The sequence below is a fragment of the Papaver somniferum genome, chromosome 9 (genome assembly GCF_003573695.1).
Source record: "Papaver somniferum cultivar HN1 chromosome 9, ASM357369v1, whole genome shotgun sequence".
NCBI classification, from domain to species: domain Eukaryota; kingdom Viridiplantae; phylum Streptophyta; class Magnoliopsida; order Ranunculales; family Papaveraceae; genus Papaver; species Papaver somniferum.
In genome coordinates, this window is record NC_039366.1 from 69846144 (window position 1) to 69867840 (window position 21697).

A 21697-nucleotide genomic window follows, 5' to 3' on the forward strand; every position below is an offset into this window, starting at 1 on the left:
TAGTAATTTGCATTACCTTCCCTGTTAAGATTGGTAATTTGCATTATCCCTACAAAAAACCACGTGTAAGTTAATACAGAGTCACCTAACTTGTAATAGACAGAATTATTGAGGAGAGGATATTTTGCTAAGTTTATTTTTGTAGGGAAGGTAATGCAAATTAACAATCTTTACGGTGGAGGTAACCCAAATTATCCCTTAATTTTATTTTCACTTTGGATTTTTTTTTCATCCCATCAGAAGACACTAGTCTTCTCTCTCTTCCTCTCTCGAATACTTTCTTGAATCTGAAATGGCGCAAATTCCAAATTTGGATAATGCGCCTCTGAATCTCGCTTCTCTCAGGTAAATCTTAAACCTTAAATTTCTCATTATTTTCCCGAATTGAAATAAATTCAATAAAATTGGTACCAAATTTCCATTGAATTTCGTTTTCTTAATAGTGTTTTGTTTTGAATTCAGAGAACAATCACAAAAAGATCTTCTGAACATCCTCAGAAACGTGAGTTTACTATAACACACTAACTTTTTCTTCTTGTTCTTCCCCAAATTTAATGCGAGAATTGACTTTGTTTTCTTGAATTTTCATCTTTTGATAGATTCGTGGAAACAAGTGCTTGATTGTGGATCAAAAACTTAGTGGATCACTCTCACTAATCATTAAAACATCAATTCTCAAGGTACATTTTGATTATGTTGTAACTCATTTTATTTGTTTGCCCTAGAAAATTTTGATTGATTACTTTTACCAACAGGAATATGGAGTAGAGCTACGTCATTTGTCGTCGGAACCTGTACAAACGGAATGCCCGAAGGTGGTTTACCTTATAAGGTCACAGCTGAATTTAGTGAAGTTGATTTCTGCTCACATTCAAAATGACATATCTAAAGGAACTCAAAGAGAGTATTCAGTTTATTTCGTTCCTCGGCGTACTGTTGCGTGTGAAAAGGTGATATATCTTAAACTTTTGATTGTTTGTTAGTATCCTATTGAAAGATTGATCATGTATTATGTGACTGAAATACTAGGGATGTATATTACGCATATAAAACAGTTACTGTTCCGGACTCTGAAGATGGTTTCTGTATTAACTTTCGAAAGAAGGCTTATTGTATATCATTTTTATGAAGTTCTAAGTGGAGGGTCGTTTGAAAGATGTTCAATATGGCATATTGTGCGTTTGAGCTAAATTATAGCCTCTTTTTTTGGTTTACAGTCACGAGGTCTGTGATGCTAATGATAATATCGTAACAGCAAATTATCTTAGCTGAGGATAATCTATTTACCACCTCCTTATAGATACCTGGCACTATTTTGCAGATCTTTTGGTTAATTTGACTGAGAAAAAGAACCTTACTGATCAAAAACTTTTGTTGCTTGAAACTGGGATAGAAAGATAAGTAGTGGCATGTGATTTACGCCCTGGTATAAGTTAGACTTGCTTTATCTTTTTGGTGTTGTTTCACAAAAAATCTTCTAAGGCTTAAACTAGTACAGGTTGACTGTCAACTAAGACTAACACACAGAAGTAAATATCTTTTCCTGAGATCTACCACTCTGTAAAACTCTTAGGTATTGTGGATGACTTCTTGCATTTTTTATTCAATATTGTCTCTGAACAATCCAAATTTCATTAGCATGTAACTCAGTAACTAAATAATTACTGGAAATTTTGTAGCATACTTGTAGCGTTAATAAGGCGATTTTTCCCTCTTTTTTACAATTTTTTATGTGATGGTGTTGCTTACTTATGTGATGGTGTTGCTTACGGTTATGCAGATTTTTGAGGAAGAAAAAGTTCACCACTTACTCACTATTGGGGAGTACCCGTTATACATGATTCCATTGGATGAGGATGTGCTTTCATTTGAGCTTGACCTGGCTTATAGAGTAATTCCAATATCTGAATAACATTATACATAATCCAATCTGAATTTTCTTATATTACTTAACATCCAGATTTTATGTTTCTTTTGCAAGATAGGACTACCTGGTTGATGGTGATACAAGTGCTCTTTGGCATATCGCAAAATCTATACATAAACTGGAGGTTTGTTTCCAAAATCTTATGGATGAGATAATGGTATCTCATGGTTTATCACTTTATTGTTTAATATATTGTTATCTTGGTGATGCTCATATTGATATTCTAGGTTCTATGTTCTAACACTCTTCCGAGAAGTTAGTAATCAGATCTTTTGTATTGTCTCCTTATCATACTTGACCTTTGATGTTTGTAGTATTCATTCGGAGTTATACCAAATGTGAGGGCTAAAGGCAAAGCTTCAGCACGGATCTCAGAAATTCTGACACGTATGCAAGTTGAAGAGCCAGTCAGCACATCAGATGTAAGCCACGCTTTTCACTTCTTCGTAAGACAAAACCTGATTGCTTGGTGACATGACTTTTTGATGTTACTGATAAAGTTTCTTCCATGTTATTCCAGGTTGGAATCCCGGAGATAAATACACTCATTCTTTTGGATAGAGAGGTAGCCATTTATTTCCCATCAATATATAAGAATAGCCCCCATAGGGTAGAAGTTGTGCACCTTGGTATTAACTGTTAGCAATTGCTATGAACATTGAACAGTCATTTGTAGTTAATTTAGGTCATTTTATAACGAACCGGTTGAGTTTTTTGCTATGGGATAATGACCTTTTCGTATATATATATATTATGAATGCAGGTAGACATGGTTACACCTATGTGTTTCCAGTTGACATATGAAGGCCTAATGGATGAGGTTTGTTGTGTAAATAACCCGTGATTTTGTTACTTTCTGTGATGCATATGGTACAATTGGAGCTGACACTCAACAACATAGATCATGTGTAATATTTAAATCTTCTGCTTTAGTTATAGTTCTTCCACTTATTTGACCCACATGATAAAGAGTTGAATTCACATGAAATGAGTTTCATCATAATGCTTCTTTATTCTTACTGTATCATGTATCTTCATATCTGTCACGTCTTCTTGCAATAACCATGACTTATTTTATGGTGATCCCAGTCTTTGCCAGCAGAACAAGAATGTACTATATATGATAACATGGATATACTCAAACTCTTGGTGATCTAAACCACTTAACACGTATCTTTTATTATGCTATCTCTCTTGACAATATCTGGTGCTTGGGATACGAGTCGTTATTTTGTCATGAGTTTCTCTAATAGTCCAAGTGCAGATTCTGCGTGTCAATAATGGTTCTGTTGAGCTCGATGCATCTATTATGGGCAACCAACAGCAAGAAGGAAAAAAGACAAAGGTTCCGCTTAATTCAACGTAAGCTGATATCATTATCTAAGTATCTCTTTTCACGATAGTTGAAGTCCACTGACTCTTTTCTAATCCGCACCTCAGTGATAAGCTATTCAAGGAGACTCGTGATCTTAACTTCGAAGTTGTAGTTCAGGTTTGTCTATTTTTCCTTGCTTACTTATTTTGTTGATGTGCATTGTCCAACTTGAATTCTTGCTATTTCATTGTTTACCTCTGGAATTTGTTGTATATATTCACCATCTTATCCCCTTGTAGGTTCTTCGTCAAAAAGCAACAGATATGAGGCAGGATTATAAGGAAATACAGACTGCTGTAAGTTAGTTGGACAGCTATATCTCATACTCAGTTACTTGTTGGATTTCAGTCAGATGTTGTATGAGTTAAGCAAAACTCTAGACCATATAGTCCTATGAAACTACAATTCATTTGAGAGCATGCATTTGTAAGCACAAATAAGAGGTTTGCTACATGTGGGTTAGAAATATATTTTCAAGTAGGACTCTTTATTTGTGAAATTTCAGGTGATGTCTAGTTAAAAATAAATTCTAAATGATCTAGAACTTCCGCTGCTAGTTTACATCAGTAATTTTAGCTGCTTTTTATATTTGGAACAGTTTGTTGAGACTTTTTGGTTGTTACTTTTCAGAATCAATCAGTCTCAGAATTAAAGGATTTTGTCAAAAAACTCAACTCGCTGCCAGAAGTTACTGTAAGTATATCTTTTTACACTTCTAAAATGATCATTTAGGAGACAAAATGACTTTTTTTTTAATGTTGTGTCTTTCTGCTGATTGTTATTTCAGAGGCACATTAATCTGGCTCAGCATTTGACTACATTTACATCAAAACCATCATTCTCTGGGAAACTGGACATGGAGCACACAATTGTGGAGGGAGAGAGTTATGACATGTAAGTTGTTCAAGGGTACTACCTTTTCAAAAATGTTCTGCAAGATGGATGTTGATGCCCCTTATGTCACTTTTGAGAACTTACTATTAATATTCTGGAAGAGGAGAAACACAATATCCAGACGAGACGTCTGTATAGGCGTATCGGGTAGGATGTTAGCTGACTAAGAAGAAATAATATGGATAGACAACATTTCAAAATTGAGTTCTTAGGTCGGGTGATACCTGCAAACTCTAGATAACTTCCTGATAGAATGTACATATTTGTATCCAACTAGAGGCCTCTACATGCACTGTGTTTGTCTTCTATATATTTGGTATGTTATTTGTGTTGTCGGTGGGACATAAACAACGAGGAGGTCCTGTGGCAAAAGCAGAAGGGAGAAAGAAAAGTTAAATAGAATCATAGATTTTCTTTAACTTTCAGCCAGAGTCCTCCACATATGTGCCCTCAAATCAACCATTTGGAACTTTTTGTCCATAGATGAAATTTATAGGCTAGTGCAATGAGCGCGTAAGCATTAGATTACACTTGAAAGTGAAAAAGGACGATCGAAGATGTAGATATACTTGTGTCCATGAGCATGGGCTTGGAGCAGCATACTAGTAGTTTGGAGGGTTCTAAGGATCTTGGTAGCATTTACCAAGAGCCATTTAAGAAGACTCTATAACATTGGAAATATAAGTTTACGTTGTGGTTGTCAACTTACTGATCCATTTGAATAATTTTAAAAGGTTCTATACACAATTAGATTGAGCTGTCTTTTGTTAATATCTAGTTACACTAATTTACAAGCTAATGCAAGAGAAATATTTCTAATGGGAAGTATCTTGTTAATTTGTATGTGGCACAATGATTCAGATGCTTCGAGTACATTGAAGAAATGATTCACAAACAGGAGCCCATTGTCAACGTTCTACGTCTTCTTGTCTTATTTTCTGTTACGAACTCAGGTTTACCTAAAAAGCAATTTGATTATATAAGGTAATACTCAAAAATATCAAAGATCTTCCTCTCTTCTTTGGATTTCATTGAGTTGTAGAGGTCACTAGCAGATGCATAAAACAATATTCATCAAATTATTTTCTATTTACTCTTCTTGTCTTTATCTCTTGGTGTAGGAGAGAGTTTCTGCACAGCTATGGATTTGAACATATTGCTACTCTGTGTAATTTGGAAAAGGCTGGACTGTTCAAAAAACAGGTACTGTATTGGACTTGAAATTTGTGCCAATATGTTATCATCCTCTAGACACTATTGGCTATTTACAGTCTTATATATATATACAAATGTTTCTTTAAAATTTGTTGTCCCACATAGCGGTTCTATACACGCTGACTTCATATCTTCATGGTACATATTACTGTACTCTTTTTTCTGGCAGGAGGTTAAAGGCAACTGGCTGATGATCAAACGTGCATTGAACCTTATCGTTGAAGATACTGATACCACTAAGTATGAATCGTTCTTTATGTTGATGAAGTTGTCTTTAATATGTAAATATCTGAGGTATCTGAGGGACTTAAGTTTCTATTAATTGAGAAGAAGATCATGTACCAATTAACCGTGGGGCTCTTAAGTTAAATATTCAGCGGCCCATAGCATCCAACATGGTCATGCTTTTCATTCTTGTGCCAATTAACCAATGTTAGGTGCCACCTTATGTATGGATACTACCTGTCTACATTTTCAATGAGCCTATTTTATATCGCTTGTAATAGTTCTGTCATTCTGGGATTTGGTTGATATATAAGTCTTGTTGATTATTCTAGATAACACAACATTCAACACTCATAATTCATTTAAATTTGCTGCTAAACATTTGAATTGCTTTCTTAACAGCCCCAATGATATTGCCTATGTCTTCTCGGGATATGCTCCTCTTAGCATACGGCTTGTGCAGCATGCTGTTAGATCTGGATGGTAAGGTATTTCTGTACAGCGTTTAATTGATGATTCCAGTTAACACCTCTTGGTTTGTTCTCTTCCACTTTATGCAAATTTTCTGCTGTAATCTGTTATGATTATCTTCTAATCTAAGGGATGCATTTTTGATGGAATACAAAATTCTAAAAATACCTGCTACAGAGAACATAGATCCCAGTACTCCGGTAGTGTACGAAATATACCTTTGTAGCAAGCTCCACAGTGTCTCTTAATTTAGTAGTTACTTGCATATTTTGTAAACCTTTTGTTTGGAAATCCAGTTCTGACCGTGTTAGATCCCTTCACTTGTTCATATGAATTGATTTACCTTTGAATGCATGCATTTGGAACATTAACACTGTCCGCTGTGGTTATAGTTGTCAGTTGCTTTAATTAGACCCTGTATGTGGTTAAAAGGTTAATTTTATGGTATAAATTGGCTTTCAGGCGTCCCATTGAAGAGATTTTGAAGCTGCTACCTGGACCACATTCTGAAATTAAGAGAGTGAGATTCTACTTTCATCAAGCATTCACCTTTCAGTTGGCATTTTTATCTGTTCTTCCTATTAATACGACGTCCTACTTTGCTTACAGGGCGGATATTCAAGCACTCCATCATTTGACACGCTTCCAGGTGCTCCAGCCAGTATTGACAAGTATGTCCATGGAACTGTTCTCTTAACTTGAATGTTTGTGCAGATTAATTTCTTTTAGGTTTAAGTTTTAATTATTAACTACTGGCCAAACCTAACATTTGATCCTCACATAGGTAGCACAATTTCGCTTCAAAATCTTGCATGCATCTAGTTTCTATAATCTGTCATGTTATCTGATGGGATTAAAGTGTATTGGTCAGTTAATGTGTCAGTCTACATTTATATCGGCATACTTTTTGAAAATTGTAGTTGCTTGACATCTTCGTACCATATCACAGAGTTGCAGATGGGAGGCGCTCTCTAGTATTGGTTGTCTTTGTTGGGGGAGTTACATTTGCAGAGATTTCTGCTCTTCGTTATCTCAGTGCTCAGGTATGTTATGCTATGTTTTGTGTGGCAGAACGTCCATTACTATGTCATTTTTTGCCTTTTTAGGTGTTATCACTAAGACCATCTGAAAACCAAAGAGAGCAGTAGGTTTTTCCTCAAATGTGGAAATTTGGAGTAAAAAATGGAAAATTGGTTTTAGCTATCCTATTTTTCTTTTATAAAGCTATTAAAGTAGGCTTGGTGCTTTGTGATTTCCAGGAAGGAATGGCATATGACCTGATTGTTGGGACGACAAAAATGGTGAATGGACACAGTATATTGGAGACATTCTTGGAAACCAATGTTTAAATAAGAATGACCTTTTTCTTCTTCTTCTTCTTCATAGTTTTGTGTGTTAAGGACAGAGAGAGTATTGTATGGTAGTATAGTTTACAGCGATGCAACATTTTTCTTTTCCTATTTCTCTTGTGAATATCTGTATCTCAGTATTGGTTGGGCAGAATGAAAAAAAGAAGAAACTTACAAATGGTACATGTTTTGCCTTTTGGAAAATATTTCTTTGTATTCCCATCTCAGAAAATTTTCATTTCTTGTTCTGGCAAGGGTTTAACAGACTTACAAACACAATTTTATGCAACAAGCACATATATACTTTATTCAAGCATTGTTTAAGCCTTAAAAGTTCATCTCTAAGCTACAAATAAAAACATCAAAACCCTTAAATTTGACGAGGACTAGAGGTATCACCATCATCTTTAGTTCTTTACCATCATCATCATCAAGAACAAGCTTAACACCATGATTCTTAAGAGCATCAACCAAAGCCAAAATCTTAGTACGATTTTTAAAAGCCTTTTTCTCAACTTCCTTGTCAACATTAACATGAATTCCATTACCTTCCCCACCTTGATCAAGTCCTCCAACTTTGAGCCTCATAGCAAGAACTTCACCAACAGCCTCAGCAGCTTTCACATTGCAAGAAGATTCCATTGCTTGTTTCATGGACTTCTCAGCTGTAGATGCTAAGACTACAATCCGTCCACGTTTTCTATCAATTACATTTGCTGATATGTATTTCAGTGATATGAACAGTCTGAGTATGTATCTCTTTGTTAATGTCATTATTTCTCTCTGTCAACCTGATTGAATTAACAAAATTAGGGTTTGTATTGAAAATTTAAATACAGTTTAAAAACATTTAAGATAGTAACTAGGAAAGTACCTGGTTTTAAGCCTTTTTGATTAGAGTAAGAGGAGAAACCGAGACTGAAGAGACTGAAATGAATAGAGCAGTTTGGTTTAATGGCTGACTGGGGTTACAGAAGGGATTCAGGTTATTTTGCAAGGGTATTCCTGCGAGAAGCTACAAATACTGGGCTAACAACGCAATTGTAAAGGGCCTCAAAAGGGGCCGTTTAAATGGGCTAGGGTCTTCATTATCTAAGAAGTTTTAGGGTACGAGAAGTATGGAAATTCAGTGGCGTTGTTAGGTTTTCTCTTCTTTGTCTCTCCATAGCAACGGTAAAAGTCTAGAGAAAAAGAGAGCAAAAGAATTGAATCATCAACCACCGCGACATGGAGAATCTTCACAATGATATCTTACAAAACATACTTTCTCGATTACCTATTGAGGTAGCTTTACATGCCAAACGCGTACGCACAACTTGGAGAGCAGTCCTTCGCTACAAAACTGAAAAGGCAGGTTTCCTTTTTTCTCATCGTCGTGAACATGGAGTAGAACTTTTCTACGAAGATGAGTATGATCACTATGATCATGCAAAGATGAACTATCACCACTCTTGCAAGACACTTACGAAGATAGATCATGGCATGAAATCCATCTTGGGAAGAACCATGGTTGGCTCTTGCAATGGTTTGGTTTGTATTGGAAACTTCAAAGAAAATGTTCCAGGTGCGGATCCTATATATCTAGTCTGCAACCCCTTAACAAGAGAATCTTTTTCTCTTCCGGAATATAGTTACCCTGAATTGCCTTGGGATATATCACGCACAAATATCTAATTTATGGTCGTTTAACAAGTGGGTTTGGCTATTGTCCTTCAACCAATGAGTACAAGGTTGTTACAATATATTGCTTTAGTGGGAAAAAACAGGGGCATGTTCAAGTATGTACTATTGGCTGCATGAAAATTTGAATAGAGATCGTGGTTATAGATACTTGAAAAATACAAATTTGAAAAATGAGATTGTGGCCTTTGATTTTGAAAGTGAGGAGTTTCATCACAACACATTGCCAAGTTCTACAATATATGAACACAACTGTCATTCTCCACTCTGGTTGCTAGGAGGGAATAATAATTTGTATTTGGTTGATAGAAGTTCTCCCACTGACATATGGGTATGCAAGAGGGAGAAAAGGAACACTGGAATTACTAGTTACATCATGGAAGAGTGCGGAAGTTCTTCATGTCCGACTAAGGAGTTAAGTATAAAACTGGACGAGCAGCGAATATGGACTAAAGAGTTTAGTATAAGGCCGGACCTGCCATATGATCGTTTTGCTCCATTCGCAATCACAAGGAGCAACGAAGTTTTATTGTGGTACTACGTAGGTATCGGCAAGAGACTTTATTGCTATGACCCTAGAACTTCGACCTTAAACGAACTTTGGGATGCTTCGGAAGATATTGGTCAGGTAATTCCACACAAGCAGAGCATTGTTTCTTTGAAAGGTTTGGGAGAGACTAATCTTACTTCTTTGAAAGATATAGAGAAACCAATGCTACAAGTTACTTCCAAAGGTTTTGATGGTACAATAGCTACAACCGAAACAACGAACGTTACATATGAAGAAGAGAAAAAACAGGCTGGATCAAGAGATGCTAAGAAGTTGAAAAATTGTTAAACATCCATTCATAACAAGTAAGTTTATTATCGGTTTTATGTTTCCTTGGTCGTTCGTCCTTGACAATTGATTAGTTTAAGTGCATGTTCTCAATTTTTACTACTAAAACTCTTTCTAATATATCATTAGCCCGTCCCGACGCATATCAGTTTCTTGCATTTTGAACACGCATTAAGAAACGTAATAAATATATATCGATCTTTTTCTTAATTTACATTTTCACATTCTTTTGTCAAAATACAAAGAAACAAACAATTAATCTTTATAGACCCAACATTACCACAGTGATCAAATTGTGACACTGCTTGGGGTGGGGGGGGTGGGGGGGAAATGAGGAGAAAATGATTTACTTCTTTCTGTAATTTTTGGAGAACATTAGTAACTATTGCATAACCATTCAAATTTTAAATTAGGAGTGACGTAACTATTGCATTTCTCCCAAGATTCCAGACTATCCACAACATACAGTATTAGACTAGATCTTGAATATTTTGTTAGAGTCTATTAGCTAGCCTCTTTTTCCTAGAAAAAACACTTCCCAATATGTCTATAGCATACCAGAAACATGAGTTAGAAGCAAAATGTTTTTGCATCACAAAAAATTTACCTTTTTTTGTTTTAGAAGTCATTCTGGAATTATGTTCCCAAACTAAACTCTGAGTTTTGTGTTTTCGGAAATCAAAATAATTACCTCCGGAGTGACATCCCAAAGAGGCTATATACAACTTCCTAGTCCAGCTGACACACCGTGTTGAATCATTTATTGTTTTAGACTTCCTGTTTTAGTAACATCTTGATGTAAGAGTTGGTAACAAATAGTAAACAGGGAGGAGAGAGAAAAAACTCTCTGTTGTCGCGAGTGAAAAACTCTTGCCCTAGATTAATCGATTTCTTTCGATTACTCACTCATTTTCAAACCGAATCGCTTGATTCTTCATGATTTCTCTTCCTCTGCTTGTTTCCTACGAGTACGAGGTAATCTTTTTTTGTTTTGGTTAATATTTAGAGAGGATTTGCTTCATCTAGGGTTTCCAAATCAGCCATGGATAAAGTCGATTCAAGCTTGGGATTAGATGCTTTTCCTCCTTTGAATGCTTCTATTGGCGTTAATAGTAGTCAAAAGGAAACCCCTAAACCAGTTTCAAATGGGGTTGCCATGAATTTGAATTCTGAAGCTGCAACAGATACTGGGGTTTCTCATGGGGTCTCTTCTGAAAACCTTAGGGGTGACAAATGGAGATCTTTTTTCTTGGAAGACAAGGGTTTCAATGAGGATTATTCAAAATTTCCGATCCTCAAGCCCCAAATAACCAATGGTAAGGAGATTTTTATCTCCTCTGCTGATATTGAAGATGAACTTAAGGTTTGTCAAAAATTTCTTGTTCGGTTTTTTTGTTGGTCGTAGATTAGATTTCATTGTAGTTAAAAGCGCGATGGAAAAGGCATTGAATCTTAAAGGAAATTTTCATATGACTCTACATGAAGAATCAATGTTTATTTTAGAATTTGATTTGGAGGAAGATAGAATCTCTGCCATGGAATTGGGGTATCTATTTGTGTCAAATAAATTATTTTTAATCCGCCCATGACAACTCTTTATTGAACAAGATATTCAAGAAACAAAAACATTTCCAATTTGGTTGAAGACGAGGAACATTCCAATTCATTTATGGCATGCTAAGGGAATTAGTATGATTGCTAGTCTGGTCGGTACCCTAGTTAGCAATTCGTGATTCGGCAAACGTACGAGTATTATACGGTTTTGTAAAATCCAGATTCGGTCCAAAATTCGGTCAACGGGACGTGATTCGTCAGTAATTCGGAACGACATACATACGTGTATAATTCGATTTATAAATGTGAGTTCGGCTCTGAAAATTCGGTATCTATATATAACAAATAATTTGTATTTATAAGGTCATAGACCAATTTTTATGCATATGTGTGAGTTATTTAAAGAAAAAATAAACTTAATATGATGATAATAATAATATATACAACATTAGTTATCCAAGAGGACGTCGTATGGTGGTTTAGATGCTTGGTTAGTGAGTTTGAGATCTCTCTCACCTTCACCTTCAAATCTCTTCAGTCGTTTTTGTTTCATAAAAATTACAACACGTCTAATATTCGGTCGTGTATGCTCGGAAGGCAGTAAAGCCCAAAAAGTGGAGTCTTTGAAAAGTAAAAGCTAAAGAATTTATGGCGAATTAAGCGGACGTATCATTCGGAATACGTAAAATTCGTGAACGGTTCGCGAATAATCCGGGAATGCCACATAATACGCGACTTGGGTTCGGAGTTGCAAACGTACGCGAATAAAACGGTAAAATTCGTGATACGGAAAAATTCGTGAATGATTCGCGAATCATTCGCGAACTTACTAACTAGGGTCGGTACTCCCTTGCTTACCGATAAACATACTCTAGCTAGAACAAGAATGAGCTATGCTAGGGTATGTGTGGAAATTGAAGCAAACAGTGATTTTCCGGACTACACTACATTCTCCTTTGAAGGTAAAGAGTTCAATTTCTCAGTAGAATGTCCTTGGAAGCCTACGAGATGCCTATCCTGCTCTTCTTTTGGGCATTCAAGTGCTAAATGTAACAGGGACCCTGTAACCAAGGTTCTTAAGAAGGCATGGATGCCGAAAGTGGATAATGGTGATAAGGAAGATATTGGGCAGATGGTAGAGACTCAAGGGATGGACAAGGAAACAAGTGAAAGGGCAGAAACAAAAACGGCTAGAGTAGAGTACGCATATGATAAAGGAAGCTCTAAGATGGCTAAAGACGTTGAAGTTACTAGTGCTCCTGCTCAGAATTTGAAGAAGAAAAAAAAGAGATCTAGGAAAAACCAAGAAACTCTTTCAGTTGAGGAGATTCAAGAAGGTATTAAGATGGATTTTAATCCTCAACCGATTATGGAAGGGACAAGCTCTTCATCTTCTGATCCTTCCGTCCCCTCTGTCTTTGAAAAGCACAATAGATTCCATGCTTTCGAAAAATACGAGGAGGTTGCCACTTCTCAATTAGGTTTGGAAGATACGGGAAAAAGCTTCTCAAAGCCGATTTCATCCGAGCCAATTCTAGTAAAAAGCAAGAAAATGGAGTCAAAAGCAAAAGTGACAGGTATGTTTTCCTCTGGTACTCTAAGTACAAAAAAGAAAACTTCCGAAAAACCTAAAGCTCCTAATAAGATATCAACAACTAAACTTGTGGAATTTGGTTCCCAATGGAGTTTAGACTTTCCCACTGTTGAGGTGCATCGTCGAGATATGTTTAGCAATCTTGCGAAAAATCATGGTGATCTAATCATAGGGGAGGTTGACGAGTCTTCTACTTGATAATAGGTTATGATTTTTTGTTTTGTTTGCAAGTTGCTTTTTGATATTCAGGTACGTCAAAATATGTTCTCAACGGCTAATCTTCCTTCTGTACTTAGAATTTTCTATCTTTAGTTCTAGCCTTGTGCTATTTGTTTCCCTTTGGGGTTTGTACTCATCTTTATTTGTATCCACCTGCACACGGCTTGTGTGCTCTTTAATATATTCTATTTGATCGATCAAAAAAAAGTAACATCTTGATGTAAGAACATCTCTACTTCCTGTTTTAGACTTCTTTTATTATTTTTTCTTCTTGTTTCTTCTTTTAAAGTTTTTCTTTTTTAAATTATTGTTCATGCCTATATAAACGGGCTTTATTCGTTCTTTGAAAACAGATCATTATCATTTACATGTTATAAACTATCTTTCTTTACAAACTATTCTCCCTGTTCTTAACAAATTCTTATCTTTTCTCATCCTGTTCTTCCTTTCTCATCACCTAGCTACAACCTCCGAGTTGTATTCATCTTAAACAAGTTCTGGCAAGGGTTTAAGCAGACTTATGCTTAACTCCTTAGTCTATCTCACAAGAGATTCAGGTTATTCTGCAAGGGTATTTCTTACGAGAAGCTCCAAATAGTGGGCTAACAACGCACTTGTAAAGGGCCTCACAACGGGCCATTTAAATATGCCTAGGTCTTCTTTCGTCCATTTAATCATCAACCACAACAACATGGAGAATCTTCATAGTGACATCTTAGAAAACATACTTTCCCGATTACCTATTGAGGCAGCTTTACATGCCAAAGGAGTATCCGAAACATGGAGACAAATCCTTCGCTACAAAACAGATGAAAATACAGGTTTCCTTTTCACTCGTGGTCGTTTTAAACTATAACTTTTCTATGATGATGAGTATGATCATTATGATCATACAAAGATGAGCTATCACCACTCTAGCAAGACACTTACAAAGATAGAGCACGGCATATGTTTTGAGAAATCCTTCTCGAGGAATATCATTGTTGGTTCTAGCAATGGTTTGGTTTGTTTTGACAAATTAAAAAAAAAATGTTCCAGGTGCCGATCCTTTGTTTCTAATCTGCAACCCCTTAACAGCAGAATCTGTTTTTCTTCTGGAATATAATTACTCTGAATTGCCTAGGACAGATATATCAAGCACAAGCACAAGACATGGTTTTTTAGTTAGTGGGTTTGGATATTGTCCTTCAAGTAATGATTACAAGGTTGTTACAATATATTACTATGATGGGGAAAATAAGGGACATGTTCAAGTATATACCGTTGGCGGTGAGTGGAGGTACATTGGATTTATCCACCGTTATGATAGTTACAGTTTCGATTCTTCACCAGGCATCTACGCAAATGGAACACTGGCTGCAAGAACAATTGAATCATGAGATTGTGGCCTTTGATTTGGAACTTGAGGAGTTCCATTATATCACATTGCCAAGTTCTATGTCAGTTCACAGTCATTCTCCACTCTGGTTGCTCGGAGGGAATAATAATTTGTATTTGGTTCATGCAAACTCCCCAATTGACATATGGGTATACGAGAGCAAGAGAAAAAACACCGGAACTACTAGTTACGCCATGAAAGAGTGGGAAAGTTCTCTATGTCCGACTAAGGAGTTAAGTATAAAACTGGACCAGCAGCGAATATGGACTAAAGAGTTTAGTATATGGCCGGACCTGCCATATAATTTCTTTGCTCCATTCGCAATCACAAGGAGCAACGAAGTTTTACTGTGGTACAGTGCACCTATGGGCAAGAGACTCTATTGCTATGACCCAAAAACTTCAACCTTAAACAAACTTTGGGCTGGTGTTGAGCATATCGATCAGGCAATTCCTCACACACAAAGTATTGTTTCTTTGAAAGATTTGGGAGAGACTAATGTTACTTTTTTGAAAGGCAGAAATGATGTTACAACAGCAATAACTACAACCAAAACAAGGAAGGTTAAATTTGGCGAGAAGAAAAAACAGGCCGAAGAAAAAACAAGAGATGCAAAGAAATTGAAAAATTGTTAATCATCCATAACAATGAAGTTTTTATTGCTAAACTCTTTCAATTAGATCTTTTTATGTTTTTTTTTCCTTCCTAAATTTATCTTTCGCATTCTTTTAATCTCGTTTAATAATAGACACAATTTTGTAGGAAATATACATTCATCTTTGGCAAATTACACCAAATTCATATGCCCTCAAAGGGTTCATGCTTGTAGCATTTTTTTTAATGTAGTAACTTTGTGTCATAGGTTCGCACAACCCAAATGCAACAACCAACCTTGACAATGGCACTATGCTCCACAACAAGTTCAGCCAACTCACACTTAGCCATTTACTTCAATTCTTGGCCAAAACTCTATTCAATCCATACTAAACAGAGTTTCTGCTCATAAATCTTTCAAGCCTTCAAATCAATACACACACTCCGCTTGATGCATAAAATAATAAGCCAAAACAAGGTACAAATGCACCAACAGAACTTTGCTTTAAACTTGACCGAAGCCTTATTATTATTGCACACTTAGGGCACCCAACCCTTCACAAGATCGGGCTTTTATATCCTTACAAAAGCTATATACAAGTAACTGTCAAGGCCAAACATTTCTTCCGTGTAACCAACTCATAACCGTCAAGGCCATGTGCCCGTCACAGGCCATCTAGCCTTGTTGCACAATGATAGCTTTGACCATCCAAAATTCAGCAATCATTGTCGAGCATCATTCTCCCAATGATGCAAGTGTGCTAATGCAAGTCTTGTTTGCATACCTGTACGCCACATGCATACAGATTATGTGCCAAACCCATTTGACATCTCTTGATGCTAATCTCGCATCATTGGCCATGCCCAAACCCTGTTTGGCACATGCCTTTGCCTAGTTGCAACTCTAAATGCGCCACCGCATTTCTGGCCTATGCCATGTTACCGATAATGCATAACTGTTGCGCATTATTACTAGGACGCTTGACCAGCCGGTCATAGACCTCCCCCACCACCTGAACTCGATGCCCTCGTCGATTCTTTTTGTTGTAGGTAAGCCTAAATTTGTTTTTAAAATTGTCACAATGTAGTATTCTTCTCCCAAGAAGCTTCGGAGTCTGGTAAACCACGCCACTTTACCAAATAATAAGTTCTCCTATTCTTCTTGATTTTCCCCTCAACTCGATCATCAAGTATAGCCTCAACTTGCTTGTCGAACTGTGATCTAATTACCGGTGGTGTGCGCTTTGCTTGTTATCTCGAAGTATCCAGCAAATCAGGATGGTACTTTTTCAAGAAGCTGACATGAAAAGTGGGATGCACTTTCAATCATTCCAGCAAAACGAGTATGTAAGCCACCTTACTAACTCTTTCATCACTTCAAAAGGACCATCATATCTTGGAATTAGGCCTCTATGCACCGTCTTGCTAGAAATTTTCTTCCAAATTTGGGGCGTTATATATCTTCAACAATACCATATCTCCCACCTCAAATTCCACATCTATGCGACGTAAATCAACATATTTCTTCATCCTTCTCACTTCCTTGGACAAACTGTCACGCGCTTGCTCAGTCATCTCCGTTTTATACCTTGCATAACGATATGCTGCTGGACAAAAGCCTTGCTTCTTAGACTTTTGCACCTCACGAGGGGTTAATGGTTGTTGTCCTATTGCTACTCAAAAGGAACCAACTCTGTTGATGAACTCTTGTGAAAATTATAACAAAATTGGGTTGTATTCATCAACGCCACCCAATTTCCCTGGCTTGCCGTCACATAATGATGCAACTACTCTTCTAATCATCTCTGCCTGACCATCGGTTTGGGGATGATTTCTAGTAGAAAACTTTAGCTCAGACCCAAGAAATCCAAACAAGGCAGTCCAAAATCTGCCTGTAAAACGTGAGTCCCTATCACTCACAATATCTTGAGGAAGTCCCCAATGCTTCACTACATTCTTGAAGAAACGATCTGCTGCAATGTCTGCATTACAAGAATGAGAACATGGAATGAATATATCACACTTCGAAAACAGATCAACGACGACCATTATCGAGCTAAAGCCTTGCACCTTCGACAAGCCGTTAATAAAGTCCATTAACAAGCATTGCCATGGCTTGTCTGGAATCGGCAAAGGCTATATCAATCCTGCTACGTTCATCCAAACTATATTATCCAGTTGACACACTAAGCATGTCTTCACATACAACTCAACATCGTCTTCCATCTTAGTCCAGTAGTATAAAATGTGTCTGTTCCATGTCAGAATGACCAGCCCAAATGGAATCATGCGTCTCTCGCGAGAGTTCCCTTCTCAATTCACCTGAATTGGCTACATAAAATTTTCCTCCTTTGGCGTAGATGACTCCATCATCTATCCAATATCGACGAACGATCCCATCATTGATCTGCTTAATCTAACGCACACCTGCCTGATCATTCTTCGTCTATTCTTTGATTCGAGGAAACAACTCTTCCTCAATCGTGGTCAGTACCGCAACATATTCCGCCACTAACTTTCTTCTCAACGCATCTGGCACAAAATTAAGCCTTTCTGGCTTATGCTCGAACTTGTATTCGAACTCGCTCAAAAAGTCAAGCCACCTTGCTTGTTTTGGCAAAAGTTTCTTCTGGTTGGAAAAGAACGTAATGGCCACATTAACCGTCCTTATGATGAAATAAGTTCCCAACAGATAATTGCGCCATGTTCTTAGGCAATGTATCACTTCCAACATCTCTTTCTCATGCACAATGTGTCTCCCTTCAGCATCGTTTAGCTTACGACTGTCATAAGCTACCGGATGACCATCTTGCACCAAGAATCCCCCTAGAGCCATGTCTGAAGCATCAGTGTGCACTTAAAATGGTCCATCGAAGCTAGTCAAGCGAAGAACTGGTTCCTGTGGGACCGCTTCCTTTAAAGCATCGAATGACCGCTGACACTTGTCAGTCCATGCCCATGATTTGTCCTTCCTCAACAAATCTTTCAATGGGGCTACTTTCTTTGAATATCCAACTATAAAACGCCGATAATATTTAACCAAACCCAATAAAGAACGAAGCTCTCCTATCCTTTTGGATCAGGCCAATCCATAATGGCCTCTACCTTTTTCTGGTCCATATGCACGCACCCTTGCGATATCACATGGCCAAGGAAAGTTATTGTGATCTTGGAAAAGTCACACTTTTCCTTCTTCATATAAAAATTTGCCTCCTTAAGTTTTGCAAACACTTTGCGAAGATGCATCGCGTGCTCTTCCAAAGTCTCACTGTAAATAACTATGTCGTCCAAGTATACTACTACAAAGCGGTCAATATACACAGCGAACATATCATTCATCAGGTTGAAAAACGTTGCAGGAGCATTCATCAAGCCGAATGGCATTACATGGTACTCGTACGAGCCATACCTGGTTACCATTGCAGTCTTTGGTTTATCTCCTTCTGCTATGCGCACTTGGTAATAATCTGAGCGCAAATCCAACTTGGTGAAAAACTTGGACTTGGCTAATTGATCAAACAAGTCTGCCACTAGCGGAATTGGGTACTTTTTCTCCATAGTTAGCTTATTCAAAGCCCTATAGTCGGCACACATACGAAGCGAGCCATCTTGCTTCTTTTGGAACAGAACTGGAGCACCAAATGGAGCTTGTATATAGCATGCCTCCAATAGTTCAGAAATATACTTGCGCATTTCCTCGAGTTCTAATGGTGACATACAATATGGTGCTTGTGCAGGAGGCCTCGCTCCTGGAACCAACTCAATCATATGATAGATCCTACGCCGTGGTGGTAGCGTCTTAGGCAGTTCTGCAGGCATCGTGACAGCAAACTCTTCTAAGACCTCAGCTATTCCATCATCAACTTCTACTACCTTTCCTGGTTTGATCTCAACCAACACGCCTAAGAAAGTAGTCAAGCCTTTACGTAAACCTTCCTTTACCGGAATCGCCGACAAACATGGATTAAGTGTCTTGTCTGGTTCATCACTTTGTATCACCCTTGGGAATTTAGCATGGGTATTGAGGATGATGAATCAATATCCCATATCTTTGAGGAAATGGCAACGCCTTTGCCGGGCAAAAGAAATTCATACCCAATATAAGGTCATAATCATCCATGACCATCACTAGAAAATCTAGTTTTCCTTTCCATTATCCAACTTGAACATCTACATTGCGAACTTTCCCTCGACTGGTTTGTGGTTCTGAGTTAACAACTCGCTAGTAATTATTAAGTTCAATGCCAAGCCAACGTCTGGATGAATAAAGAACTTGGTAGCACCGGTATCATCCATCGCTAATGCCCACCCTCCACTGATCTTCACATCAATGTATATCAGTCCAGAAGACATTTTCTTCTTGGTGTGTGCCTTAAAATCCCTAGTAGGAGACTGATGTTGCGATAGCCCATGCCAACATCATACTGAGCCTTCCTAGCATAGTTTTGTTTCTCGTCAACAATTGCAGCGTCTCTGGTACCCTTAGTGCAGTTCTGATATGTAGAACAACTCATTTCACCCTCATCAAGTTGTTTCGAGGACATCCTTCGTGTATTATAATTGCATGTAGATTCTTGGATATAGGGTTCACATACCTCTAATGCTAACCTTTGGCCTGATCTTCGCCCCATCCTTTATATGCCTTGTATTCTTTGTGTGGATCCTTCACTTCAAATACAATTCACGACCAACTTCAAAAACAACAACCGACTCAATCAACCTTCTATAATACAACATGAACAGAGAGACCCTTAACCAGGGCTCTAATACCCGAATTGTCCCAGGTTCGAACAACCCAAATGCAACAACCAACCTTGAAAATCACACTATGCTCCAAAACACAGTTCATCCAACTCGCACTTAACCAATTACTTTAATTATTTCCCAAAACTCTATTCAGCCCATACTAAACTGAGGTTCTGCTCACAAATCTTTCAAGCCTTCAAATCAATACACACACTCCGCTTGATGCATAAAACAATAAACCAAAATAAGGGACAAATGCACCAACATAACTTTGCTTTAAACTTGGCTGAAGCCTTATTATTACTGCACACTTAGGGTTACACAAACTCTTCTTGTTATGGACACCCAACCCTTCACAAGATCAGGCTTTTATAGCCTTACAAAAGCTATATACAAGTAACTGTTAGGCATTTACAGATTTACTTTACACAAGACAGTTAGCCAACCGTGCTAACTTTCCCAACTACTATCCTAAAGCCAAACAAACAGTTCCCACCCTTAGAAATGCATAAAGAAAACATTCATTCCGTTTAACCAACTCATAACCGACAAGGCCACACATGTCATATAGCCTTATTGCGCAATGATAGCTTTGACCATCCAAAATCCGGCAATCATTGCAGAGCATCATTGAGAGTGTGCTAATGCAAGTCTTTCTTGCATGCATGTACGCCACATGTATACAAATTATATGCCAAACCTATTTGACATCTCTTGATGCTAATCTCGCTTTATTGGCCATGTCCAAACCCTGTTTGGCACATGCCTTTCCGAGTTGCAACTCTGAATACGCCACCGAATTTCTGGCCTATGCCATGTTGCTAATAATGCACAACTGTTGCACATTATTACTAGGCCGCTTGACCATCCAGTCATACCTTGAGACTTGAGTTCACATCCTCCTAAACTAAAAGGAAAGGCGTAAACAAACTCTATGCAATCAAAGTTGTGTCGGGAAATACTACTCTGACACGGTGATACTGATTGAACGTTAATCAGAAAATAGCTGAAACTATGAATTATATCTAATTTCGATTTTGTTTCATTTATCCTTTCAAATCTGGTTGTTATGTTACACTGGTGAAAACTTGATTAGTATCACTAGAGGAAACTTAATTTGATCTAACATTAATATTTGATACTAAAAATACATAAATTAAAATGTTAGATAAACAGACTGATACGTGGGAATAATGATACGTTTACATATTGGCCGATACGACAAAGCATGATATCTAATTATTTTCTGATTACAATATAAACCTGGGAAGCAAGGACACGGGACACGAACACGACATGACGCGACATATACATATTAATTAACAGGGGGCAGTTAAACAAGATTTCTATGAACTTTCATAGACTTTTAATTTGAGTGACTCCCGGAGATTCTCTGAAAATCTAGAGAGTTCTAGTGATTCTCAGAATGTATTTTGGAGAGTCTTTGTGACAGACAAAAAAAAGAGATTTATAAAGATTTTCCGTGATTTGTAGAGACAAAAAAATGTAAAATATCCCCAAAAAAATTCAATACATATACCTGTTTTTTAATTATCCATGTTACAATAATTATAAAAGCACCATGAATAGCTACCTAATGAAATAATTTTTATATACGAATATCATTACGTTATAGTA

General features: G+C 37.2%; 2 protein-coding genes across 2 annotated transcripts; one reads left to right on the plus strand and one right to left on the minus strand.

Annotated features, from left to right (window-relative positions):
* Positions 1-218: 218 nt before the first annotated feature.
* LOC113313458 (vacuolar protein-sorting-associated protein 33 homolog) lies at positions 219-7662 on the plus strand. Its single transcript, XM_026562238.1, has 22 exons — positions 219-345; positions 463-502; positions 600-680; positions 756-950; positions 1781-1891; positions 1986-2051; positions 2242-2349; positions 2448-2492; positions 2691-2747; positions 3192-3289; positions 3368-3419; positions 3542-3598; positions 3933-3995; positions 4090-4196; positions 5058-5180; positions 5318-5399; positions 5581-5651; positions 6039-6119; positions 6570-6627; positions 6717-6778; positions 7057-7150; positions 7367-7662. The coding sequence occupies exons 1-22, from the start codon at positions 293-295 to the stop codon at positions 7454-7456; spliced, it is 1794 nt and encodes a 597-aa protein (XP_026418023.1). The 5' UTR covers positions 219-292; the 3' UTR covers positions 7457-7662.
* Positions 7663-7667: 5 nt separating this feature from the next.
* LOC113313459 (50S ribosomal protein L18, chloroplastic-like) lies at positions 7668-8413 on the minus strand. The gene is made up of 2 exons (XM_026562239.1): positions 8331-8413; positions 7668-8247 (listed from the first exon to the last, which is right to left on the minus strand). The coding sequence occupies exon 2, from the start codon at positions 8228-8230 to the stop codon at positions 7784-7786; it is 447 nt and encodes a 148-aa protein (XP_026418024.1). The 5' UTR covers positions 8231-8247; positions 8331-8413; the 3' UTR covers positions 7668-7783.
* Positions 8414-21697: the final 13284 nt, after the last annotated feature.

Excerpts from the sequence above, each read along its gene's own strand:
- LOC113313458 (XM_026562238.1), top strand. The coding sequence starts at position 293 with ATGGCGCAAATTCCAAATTTGGATAATGCGCCTCTGAATCTCGCTTCT. Across the intron at positions 346-462 it reads CTGAATCTCGCTTCTCTCAG|AGAACAATCACAAAAAGATC; the intron begins GTAAATCTTAAA and ends TTTTGAATTCAG. Across the intron at positions 2,052-2,241 it reads AATCTATACATAAACTGGAG|TATTCATTCGGAGTTATACC; the intron begins GTTTGTTTCCAA and ends TGATGTTTGTAG.
- LOC113313459 (XM_026562239.1), bottom strand. The coding sequence starts at position 8,230 with ATGACATTAACAAAGAGATACATACTCAGACTGTTCATATCACTGAAA.